Consider the following 12,708-nt stretch of genomic DNA (forward strand, 5'->3'; position numbering starts at 1 on the left):
ATAAACATTTACACCACAACTTCACCCCAGAGTAAATTATAAAACACCTCTAACCGCAACAATTAATATTATTATTTATAAATTCATATTACCCTGGTTAAACCATTTTATCAAGTAAAACTAATATTTTCATAGTTAATAAAATTAAAACCAAAAGCCCTAGTCTAACTAAACAAAGGAATTGCCCGGAAAGTTATGGAAATCCCTGTCATATTTAGAGAAAATCCAGCAAGGATTTTTGTAAATTTTTGTAAATCCAAGTTATAGTTGTTAAACTTCAAAATTTTAGGTGTCCTAGACGTTTTTGATGGTGCTGAATCCATTTCCACCATCAAAAACACAAGTCAAATACTGCTACAACAAGATTTTTTGAATTTTTTTGCCCAAATTCCAGCCACTTTTAACTGTACCGGCAATTCCTCACTCCAAAACAAAACGAAAGTACAATGATTATATCCCAACCTAACCATTATATAAGTATTAGAACTTGCTATAGTTTCCGATCTAAAAGGAAACATGAACCTGCATGTAACATGTTCGTTAGCTGTCTTATAATTGAAAATAAAATCATGTTCATTAGCGGTTTTCATCATCTTGTTATTTGCAGACACGTTTAAAGTTTGAATTGCCACGTATCATCTATATTGCCACCTCTCTCCCTGGAGGCCAAACTATGGAATTTTTCCATATCTACTCGATTCCCCACTTTGAATCTTCAGGACTGTAGTTTGGCCTGAACTTTTAACGAACTTAGAAACGAGGGAAGGAGGAGCAGAATGGTTCTCAGCCGGATCTTGGGGCGGGGCGATGGCACAGATAAAGAGGAAACAGAGGAAACAGTGCATTCAATGTTTGCATCTCGCTATGTTCAGTCTGCTCCACCCAGGTTCAATGCTCCTCCCCTGTTTTTTTTTTTTTACCATAATTGTCACTTAAGGGCTTCCCAAGTTTTTCTTGTATAGTTGTCTGTTACCATTTGATGGGTTTATGTATCATGAAGGTGCTCTGCAACCTGTGCATATGTTTTGTTTTTATGAAACCGTATCATGAAGGTGCTCCGCAACCTGCGCAGATGTTTTGTTTTTCTGTTTTCATATAGAGCACGGTTTGAGTGAACGGGTTTACACATTTATATGTGGAATTGTTACATCTCGTTGATGTTGTTCAATTTCAAGGTCCTTGTTTTTAGCCAAGTTAAAAGTCAGACACCAAATTAATTTAATGTACGAAATTAATGTTGAGATTTTCGTATTACAACGAGAGAGAGACCGAGAGAGACCACAGACCCAAAAACCCATTTTGAGATAACAATATTAGCCATTTGATTATTATTATTATGATTGAATTTTAACGTAAAAATGGCCAAATTAGTAGGGACGTAGTCGCTTGTCCGCATCGGGCAAGGGAGAATGTCCAAAACCTCCGCCAAGGGAGCTGAGCTCAGTCTTTTTCATATCCAAAACCTCCGCCAAGGGAGCTGAGCTCAGTCTTTTTCATATGGGTGAGGAATCTCAGTGGGTGGGCATAGGCTTTCCTGCCCCAGAGATAGAGATCCTCATCTCTGACAGTTATTATTATTATTATTCAATTTTAATATTATTATTATTATTATTCAATTTTAATATTATTATTATTATTATTAATCAATTTTAAAGTCACAGCCAAGCCGGAAGCCAGACTCCAAATTGATGTATGGGACCCCCTCTTTGTGGGACAATTGATACTCCTCACCAAATTTATATACGAGACCTTCTTTTTTGTGGGACAAGCTCTTTTTTCTGGGACAAGACCAGACACTAGACACCAAATTGGTGTATGAGACCCTCCTCAAAGAAGAGGGATAAGAGATCCTACCGTAGACGGGACACCAAACTGATGTATGAGACCTTCCTCTTGTTGGACAAAACTCTTCTTTGTGGGACAAGGACAAGAAATTCGGTAGCAATTTAGCGATTTGGCTCACCAAATTATGTATGAGACCCTCCTCCTTGTGCCACAAGACTCCTTCTCATAGGACAAGAGATCAGGTAGCGATTTAGCAAGATTTAGCAATTTAACTTTTAAGTCTACGAAGCAATACATACTTTATAAGTCTGAGGAGGCTTTATAAGTCTGAGGTGTTGTGTGGAATTCTTATACTTTATAAATGTAATCTGTTACTTTATAAGTCGTGTGGAATTCTTATACTTTATAAGTCTAACCTGTTGTGAGGAATTCTTACACTTTTTAAGTCTGGGATGTTATGGGGATGCATATGAGGCTTTATAAGTCATAGGTGTTGTGTGGAATTCTTATACTTTATAAATCTAACCTGGTGTGTGGAATTCTTATACTTTATAGGTCTAAAGTGTTGTGTGGAATTCTTACACTTTTTAGTGGAATTCTTACACTTTTTAACTCTGACATGTTGTGGGATGCATATCTATAATAAAATGGATATATATCTATAATTTTGAAATTGTTTTTATAATTTTGAAATCTTCTTCTCCTCTGTGTTGGTAGAAAAAATGTTTGCCTTTGTTATATGGTAGGGGTGTCTTACTCCACATTGATTGACTTAGATTGATTTATTTAGATTGACAGTGGATCTATAAATTTGGAATAGTTTGTGTTGTGTTTTTATAATAATAGTAATAATCAAGTCTCAAGAGTTAGTTCAATTCTGCTAATGCTCTACTAATAAGCTGTTGCTAATGTTAGAAATGATCTCTTCGAATAAATTTGACTAGATCTCTAGATATTGCTAATAAACTCACAATATATGATCCCTTTAAATAAATCTACCTAAATACTTATATATTTTCTTATACTTAGATATTCTTTTGAAAAAAAATATTATTATTATTTTTATTATATATATATATTCAAAATAAATATTATTATTATTTTTAATATATATATATTTTTAAATTGTATTTCTTTCCGTATTCCATTCTATTTATTTCTATTCTATATATCATAGAATATTCATATTCTATTCTATATACTTATACATCACTCTTTCTTTAGGTTTTCTCTACTCTCCATCTATATATAGAATATTCATATTCTATTCTATATACTTATACATCACTCTTTCTTTAGGTTTTCTCTACTCTCCATCTATATTTGTATTTTTCCTGGAAAATAGGTTTTCTCTACTCTCCATCTATATTTGTATTTTTCCTAGAAATGGAGATGAAGCGATGTGTAATTCTTAATAAAATATCTCGACAGAAATTCAATTACAAATAAAGTATTTCTATTTTTATTTATTTAATATTAGAGGGTAATGCATATATGGAGTTTTTATTTATGTAATATTATATATATATATATAAAACATAAGAGAGTTTTAAAAAGAGGGTAATGTGTATGGATATGTGTGATTTCTTTCTTACTCTTAAAAAGAGAGAGAGTAACTTATATGGAGATGTGTAATTTTTTTTATAGATTAAAAAATAAAAATTTAAAAATTTGATTATAAATAAAAAAATTTATTTTTATTTATAAAACATAAATAAAATATTTTATATATAAAATATTAAATTAAAAAAGGTTTTTAAATTTTTTTTATATAAAAATGTGTAAGAAATGTATATGAAGATAAAATATTAACAGAAACTCAATTATAAATAAAATATTTATATAAAATATTACATAAAAAAAGTTTTAGAAAAAGAAATGCATATAAAAATCTGTAAATGTATATGAAGATCTATAATTTTTTCATGCTATAATTAGAAAAAATTAATAGAAAACTCAATGATAAGAAAAATATTTTATTTTTATTTATAAAATATTCTATATATAAAATTACATAAAGAGAATATAAAACTCTATATAGATTTCACATATTGACAAATATCTGTCTACATGTGATACGCCGTTATTCTTTCAAAACCTAATTTATAAATAAAAATATTATATATACAAAATATTACATAAAGATAAAATAAAATAATTGGTGCTGGGCTGAAAAGCGTTCTTTACACTTTTTACACTGCAAAGAATACTGCCGAGAATACGGGGCAGGAGATGACACTTACCATTTAAAAATATAATAAAAAAATCAAGTATAAAAAGTGTCTGAATTAGAGTCTAAAATATCCTTATATAAAGAGAATCTAAAAATATTTTTAAAAATCCAACCATAAAATCAAGTTTAAAAAACCATTAAAAAAATCATCCATAAAATCAAGTTTAAAAAACCATTAAAAAAAATATGTATAAAAGTTTAAAATATTGGAGTTTGAAATAAAAGAAGTTTAAAATATTTTAATGATGATGATGGTGGTTAACCTCCACTGAGACCAAACTTCAGTCTATCAGACCTAAAGAAACGAATTATTTAGTTTGATTTAAGATTTTATTCCTATGCTCAAAAATCTTGGAGAGAAACCTCCTGAGCTCACTATAATTTTGATATCTTAAAAGACTAGGAAGGTGAGTATTGCAACCAAGATTTTGAAACTGAGATCTAATGTGGTTGTACACGGAACACTCAAGAGGAAGTGATTTTCATCCTCGATGTTCGTATTCTCATAGAGATGGCAAAACCTTTCCATCCATGGTGTTTTAGGAACTGCCCGTGATTTTCATCCTCGATGTTCGCATTCTCATAGAGATGGCAGAACCTTTCCATCCATGGTGTTTTAGGAACTGCCTAACGACCCGTTTCACTATGGAGCTCATGAGAGTTCGTTCTAATCTTGGCTATATTAATTTTCTTCTTTGAGCTAGTTAAAACAGAGAGATACTTTTGATCTTCGAGGGTGGGATTGATGACCTCCTTATAATATCTTAATTTTCTTTTATCTGCTAAATCTTTCTCACACTGCATTTTTTCTTTGAACTTAGAAGTAACAATATTTTAATGTTATTAATGTTTTGCAATGCAACATTCTCGTCGATCTCCCAATGGTTTAACCAGGCCCTGGTGTCCTTATACCAACCTCATTTGAGCCTTAGGTGGTTTTGGCTGGAATTTATAGCTAGCTTAGGAAGTACATGGTCTCCTATGTTATTGAGTTTGTGCTTGTACAACAGAAGCCTAGTCATAGCTAGGCTCTTGATAGGGGAAAGACCCACTTCTATAAGGAGAATAGGATAGGGTGTGTTGCTTTTAATTTTGAGGTTATACATTATAATACGCTTCTAGATTTGCTCGATCTTTCTCCAAGATTCTCTATAGATGCTACAACCCCGAACCTCACATCCATATAAGATAACCGGAGTGACTAAAGTTTCAAAGAGGAACTTCTTTCTATCCCACATTACAAGGTTTGTCGTTTTACAATTATTTTCAAGACCAAAATAAGTTTTCCATCCCCATTAATCCTTTTCTCAATGCTATAGTTCCAATTGAGCTTGTGATGAATATCAATTCCTAGGTAGTTGTAGGAAGACACTTCCTCCAAGTTACTATTGTCATACATAAAATTAGCGTAAGTGTCCTTCTTGGATTTGATAACCATAACTTTTGTTTTGTCAGTGTTACCAATCATACCCATGGTAGAGCATAAATCCTTAAGAAGTCTAAGTTGCTTATCAAGATCAGATGGACACCTTGCAAGAAGAACAATATCGTTAGCGTAGAGAAGAAGGATGATGACTATCCCAGCTAAGATCGTGCCAGCACATCCTGCTTCCTCTAAACAACCTTCTAGCTTGTCGATGTAAATGCCAAATAGGGTAGGGGGGGGGGGGGCAATCTTGTTTAACTCCGATATTACACTTAATATCTTTCGACCACCCCTCATTGCTCTTTAACTTGGCAATTACATTCTCGTATAACCTTATAGCGGCAGCTCTCAACTCAAAAGGAACCTTTAGCTCTTCTAATCTATTCCAAAGGTTGTTTCTAGGAACCGTATCGAAAGCCTTTCTAAAGTCCACAAAGCAACAAAAGAGATTAGATTTATCATTGTGGCATTCCTCCACAATGGTCCTAAGCGTAACGAGGTGGTCTGTTATTGAGTGTTGCTTTCTAAAACCTGCTTGGCCTTTAGCCCTTTTACCTTCACTTTCAAGTCATATGCTCTGTTATCACCCCAAGAAACTCTCCTAGGTTGTATATCAGAGATGCTCGGGAACATTACAAACTCAACAAAATGTTGGAAAATGGTGGATGAATGAAAGAAATGCTGCATATTCAAGCCAGATAACCACTTCTACTATGCTTAACCCCACACATGGGTGAACACCCCCAAACTACAAGGGTTTAGACCACCAATTACTCACAATTTAAGGAAAATGTGATGATGGAGAACACTGATCACACCAGCAGATTCATAGGACCCTGTGATGGCTAGCTGCAACCAGTAAAGAGGTCTGTAATTCTATTTCCTAATGCACAGACAGGATGACAACTCTCTAGCATTAAAACAACAGAAACCTACATATAAATTCAATAATACCAACTAGATTCTAACACTAAGGTGGGATGACAGCCCCTCCAATGCTAAACATCAACAACACATGAATAAATGCATGACAGGCACAACTTGGAACATAGAAAAAGTGAAAAATGAGTAATTGACAGCAAAAGAAGCTTGTATTAGTTGGAAATGAAGACCAGAAGCTGCAGGTCTCACAGTAGTTACAGTCTCCAGAAGTTGAAGCTTACAACAGAATAACACTCATCCACCTCATTACCTCTTGCTTTTTGGAATATATAGAGTTTGTTCACAAAAAACTCTGCAGACCCATGCGTGGAGGGGTCATAATTGACCATCAATCGCATTTACAATCAGATATGGGCTTCTGATACAATTTGATTGCTTTAATGGATCAATTTGACATTTGCAGGTACTTTGTTGTCCTTCCTGAACAAGTGAAGTATTATCTGAATGAATTTCCATAACTGCTACAGTCATTGAGCTGAAAATGATCGTCCTTCTCATCCTTGACCGTGTTATTCTTTAAATGTGGTAGCTGAGGAATTCATGTGCAGATTGTCGGATCATCTCTTCCTTCTTCGCGTGCACAAAACAGGCCAAAAACATCGAAACCGCATGGCAAATGAACAAGGGCTTGAGAGTGAGTATTAGCTGTCGGATCTGGCAATTTGTACGGCGAAGATTGGATCTAGGAGGCTATAAGGCGTAAACGAGAATGGATGAACGAGAGCTGTCGGATTGCGGGCGGGCAGATCCGACGGTGATCGCAAGCGAAAGGAGCACACAAGTTAACAAGCGGGGGACGGGGTGGGAAGGCGGTAAGCGGTTCCCTGCACCGCCTACGGCAAAAGGTGGTTTACGTACAGGGCGAGTGCGATGCAATGAAACAACGACACGTGGCTGATAGGACGGCGGGGAAAACCACTTTCCCGCGGGTTAACAGGCGTGCGGTTTCACGGAGCGGGGGTTGCGTACACCGTTGGATCTTCACGGGATGATCGGACGACTGAGGATTAACACGCATATATGTTGGATGATGTGACAGGTGAAAAGACCCCGCGGGTTTATGAATATGGTCATGTGGGTTATAAGTGTTAAGACTTAAGCGCCCATGGACTAAACATAGAATGGGTTTATATGAGGTTTAAATAGGTTATCAGGGTTTATAAGGTTTTTAAACGTAAATGCCCGAGAGCTAGGTAAACAAGGGTTTTATGCCAAAAGTGGGTGTAAAACATGGATAAAAGGGGTTTAAAGAGCATAAGGAGGATTTAAGGGGAAGGAGGAAACAGAGGTGTGGGGAGTTATAAGGGCATAATGAAAATGAAGGAGGAAGGATCCAATAGACAGTTGCAAACCCTTTGCAACCCAAACCAGCACTGCTTGACCTGATTTTATCCATAAAATGATGCAAACTATAGCAGAGCTAACACTGGCTTCTTCTGAGGATGAGATCCTCCCTATGAGGTCTCAAGAACCTGCAGATCAATGCCTCTCTAGCTGAAAACAAATTAGCCAAAATTCCTAGTGTTCTACTAGGCATGGAGTCTACTTTGCTTGTACAAAAACTGATAAAAACACAATATTTACAACTTTTTAAGGCCAGAGACCTTAAATCACATAAACTTTCAAAAACTTCCCATTAACTGGGCCATCAAATACTCTCTCTCCTCCCATACTTTTCAGTATGAAGGTGTTGTTCCCTTGAACCTGTGAAATGATGAAAGGCCCTGTCCAAAAAATATCAAATTTCCCATGATTGCCTTTCTTTTCCTTTAGTGCATCCCATTTCAAAACCAAGTCACCAATCTGAAAATTACTTGTTTTTGCCTTTTTTTCAAAGACTTCCTTGATCCTTTTTTGATGTGCTGCAGCTTGTTCAACCAGCTGTTCTCTAATCTGATGCAACTCTGCTAAATCAGTGATCCTATTTGCCATGTTTTCTTCCCGATTTTGTTATGTTTGAAGGAATTTTGCCACAGGGAGAATTAACTGAATTGGGAACACAACATCAGTGCCATATACCAGCTTGAAAGGAGAATTGCCTGTGGATTTTTTAATGGTCACCCTGTCAGCCCATAGTGCATACTTGAGCTTTGAATCCCAATTCTTTTTATTGTCCTCTAACAATTTTTTAATTATCCTGATCAGACTTTTATTAGAGGATTCTTCCAGACCATTCCCTTGAGGATAGTATGGGGTGGAATGAACAAGTTTAATGCCCATTGAATCACACATTTCCACCAATTCTTTTGCCCTGAAAGTTGTTGCATTGTCTATGACCAATTTGTGTGGACAACCAAATCTGCTGAAGATATTTTCTGTCAAAAACTTCATGACCACATTATGATCAGCCTTCCTGGTAGGGACTGCTTCAATCCACTTAGTGAAATAATCAGTGGCTACTAATATCCATCTGTGCTGGCCACTGGAATGTGGATTGATTTCTCCAATGAAATCCAAACCCCACTGCTGAAAAGGTCCTTTTGCAATTATTGGTTTTAGGGGCAGGGATTTCAACTGTTGTTTTCCTTCAAATCTTTGGCACCTATCACAAGATTTAACAAAAGAAAATACATTAGAAAATAAAGTGGGCCAATAGTACCCAGCTTTGAGAATTTTATGGGCTATAGTTTTCCAATAATGGTGCCCTCCACACATGCTGTTATGAAATTGCTGCATAACTTCTTTTGACTGTTCTTTGTCTAGACACCTCAAAAATATTCTAGATGGATCCCTCTAGTAGAGTAGATTTTTATTGATGCAATATTTAGCTGCCCTGAGTTTTAAAGTTCTGGCTTGACTTGTGCTTAAGCCTGAAGGGATTTCTAACTTCAACAAGAAATTAATTATTCCAGCATACCAATTACAAGAAGCTAGATTCTCGGCCACTGATTTCTTTCTCTCTGTTTCAGTTGTTTCCTCCTCTTCATTTGTCTGCCCACTTTTTCAATTGTGCACAAGAAATCAATATCTAAAGACCTGCAATTTTCTTCCACCAATGATTTGGCAAGACCCTGACCTCTGATCAGTTTAGTGGGATTTAGCTCTATGTTAAATTCTATCATCTTTGCAATCCATTTTTCCCTTCTTCCGTCAACATCAGGTTGTGTCAAGACATCTTTAATTGCAGCAGAGGGTACATATGCAACTATCTTTGAATGCAAGATATAAACTCTGAAAGCTTTTAAGGATCTGATAAGAGCATATGCATGTTTCTCAATAATATCATACCTCAATTCAGCATCCCTCAAATTCTTGTTGAAAAATGCCACTTGATGCTCTGAACCTTCTTCATCTACCTGCAATAAAACAACGGCAATAGTATCTTCAGAGGCAAATGAGAAAATATGGAACTCCTTGTTGTAATCTGGGCTGCTTAGTGTGGGAGCTTCCATAATGGATTTCTTGATAGACTAAAATGATTTTCTTGCTATATCAGTCCACTTGATTTCTGCCCCTTTCTTTAACATGGAGGTAATGTGCTTCACATCTTTAGCAAAATTTGGGATAAACCTCCTTACAAAATTTATTTTGCCCAAAAAAGACTGAATATCCTTCTTTGATCTAGGGACAGACAAAGTTTGTATTGCTTTGACTCTTTCTGGGTCAATCTGAACACCTGCAGCAGACACAATATGTCCTAACAGCTTGCCTTCATTTAAAGAAAATTGACATTTTTTGGGATTGACTGAAATCCAAACCTTCTACACTTTAGAAACACTTTTTTCAAATGCTGTAAATGATTTTGATGGCTGCTGGAGTAAACTGTTATATCATCCAGGTAGATAAGCACAAATTTGTCCTTCTCTCCCACAAATTTTATATCCATAGCTCTCTGAAAGGTGGCTCCAGCATTCATAAACCCAAAAGGCATTTTAGCATACATAAAAGTGCCCCAAGGAGTGGTGAATGCAGTCTTTTCTTGATTATCTGGGTGCACAACAATCTGATTAAAGCCTGAAAAACAATCCAAGAAAGATATTACTTTGGCTCCTAAAACCTTTTGCAGCAAATGCTCCATCTTTGGTAGAGGATAGTTGTCTTTCTTCGAGCATTTGTTCAAATTTCTGAAATCAACACACAGTCTGATTTCTCCACTCTTTTTCCTCACCACCACTAGATTGGCTACCCATTTATAATATCTAAGAGGAACTATGATTTTGGCAGCCAACAACTTTTTAATTTCTTTTTCAATCAGTGGAAGAAGCATAGGATTTATTGGTTTCGGCTTCTGTTTGAAAGGAACAATGCCTTTCTCCAGAGGGATTTTGTGCTGAATTATGTTCTTATCATATGTTTTCAGGTCACTATACTCCCAGGAAAACACATCAGCAAATTGCCTCATTAAATTGTAGTATTCAACACTTTGATCAGCAGACAAATGAGTGGACAAATTTACATGTTTAGGCCGACCTGGACTTCCTATATCATGCTTACAGACTGCAGATTGGTCTTCTTTTTGGGCAGCTTTGTAAGGCACATCATTTTGATCAAACAGTCTTTCAAGAGGAATTAGACCCTTAGGAATATGATTGCTGGGAAGCTGAACAATGTTGTCTTTACCAATTTTGTTTCTAAGCTGGGATTGGGGGTTTTCTAACAAGGCTTCATTTTCTTGGTCAATTCGGATTTCGGAAAACTCATCAATAACTTGCAAGAACCTATGTATCTCATCATCATCATTAAAAACTTTCCAATGGTGAACATTGTTAGGCAAGGATGGCCTATACTTCATTTGCACTTCATAAACTAGTCTGGGAGGCATGGGAGGTATAAATAGACTAGCAGACACAGCAAGGGAATCAACAAGCTGATTTTGGGCTCTAGAAATGTATGAAATATAGAAATAATCAAAAGAATCTCTGATTGTCCATACCTCATCTCTGTATTCCTTTAACCTTGGGTGCTTTGCCTGAAATGTTTTATTTACTTGCTGAATTATCAAATCAGCATCTCCAAACACCTTCAGATTCTTGATTCTTCTGTCTTTTGCTGCATTAAGGCCTAATAATAGAGCTTCATATTCTGCTATGTTGTTTGTGACTTGGAAAACCAACTTAAAAGACAGCTGAATGCTTTCTTGTTGTGGAGATACTAGCACCACCCCTGCTCCTGCAGTCTCCTTGGAACATGCTCCATCAAAGAACATCTCCCAGACCTGACTTCCTTGCTCTTCCTCGGCCTGAACTGTTGGTTTCCTGATCTGCATTGAGGCCTTCTGAGATTCTTCTATTTGGAGAATACATGCTCCAAAATCAGTGTTTACTACATAAATTGGATGATTTGTAGGATTCTTCTCATCACTAATAATGTATGCCAACTGTGCTTCTCTGTACAATCTCCTACTTTCTCCTCCAAAAAATGGGACTGTGGCATAAGATAGATCATTCTATAATGTCCCACATAGTCTCTTAATCCACCCTTTGGGCAACAGCATGCCAAACTTAGGAGGGACATTTGCTACCACAATATCCATCATCATACTCTTCATGGGCAGATGAGTTAAGGTAATAGCAAGATCTTCAATCAATCCAAGACATTTCACCTTCCTTGAATCAAAAGAAAATAAATCATGATAGGGTCTAGTGATATCAAGGCCTAACTCATCCATGACAGCTTTAGGCATTAAATTGTGGCTGGCCCCTGTGTCTAGCAGGAAATTGTGGAGGGTTTTTTCATGAATGGTCAATGAGACATAAAAAGATGGAGAATTATTATTAGCAGGTTCAATCATAGGGTTGAGCACAATGGTAGGCTTGTCATCTTGCAAATTAACAGAGTCTGTGGAGGTTTGTTTGGTTTCTAGCTCAAGGGCTTCAAGGATAGGCTTCCTAAATACTTCACTCTTCACCAACTCAACCAGAGGCACAAATACTTTCAATTTCTGAACTTCTGACTCAAAGCTGAAAGAAGAAGAAGATTTATCAGAACTTTTTACCTCTTGAACTGGAGCTTTGAGGATGACTGGATCAGCTGCTGGTCTTCTCTGCTTGATATTTTGTGGTTCTGTTTGGACAACAACTTTTTGTACAGGATTCTCTTTGACAATTTTTGCATTGGACCTCATATTATATCTCTGTTGCTATTCAGTTTATAGGACAACTTCTGTATCCCATTCTTGACTGTTTTTTTCTTGCAGTAATGATTCTTCATAAGCAGCCAAAGTAAAAAATGCAGCGCTGCCTTTGTCTTCCATGCAATGAATTTCATCCCCATGTTCTTCAAATTGTTCCTCCTCCATGACTACATTTTGGAAAGGAGCTTTAACTTTCTGATCTTCTTTTGATTCTTCACCCCTCTGCATAATTTGTAACTGCTCATTTTC

General features: G+C 36.1%; 1 protein-coding gene across 1 annotated transcript in view; it reads left to right on the forward strand.

The window, feature by feature from the left end:
* The first annotated feature begins 698 nt into the window (after nucleotides 1-698).
* The window catches only part of LOC149139894 (glutamate decarboxylase 1-like), a 31,047-nt gene continuing 19,037 nt past the window's right edge, over nucleotides 699-12,708 (forward strand). The window contains exon 1 of the mRNA XM_089446459.1: nucleotides 699-886. Coding sequence (XP_089302585.1) covers nucleotides 777-886 — 110 coding nt within the window. The 5' untranslated portion in view covers nucleotides 699-776. The remainder of the gene's footprint in view (nucleotides 887-12,708) is intronic.

This window comes from Pinus tabuliformis, chromosome X, assembly GCF_031772625.1.
Source record: "Pinus tabuliformis cultivar Carrire ecotype Pingquan chromosome X, CPIR1, whole genome shotgun sequence".
NCBI lineage: Eukaryota > Viridiplantae > Streptophyta > Pinopsida > Pinales > Pinaceae > Pinus > Pinus tabuliformis.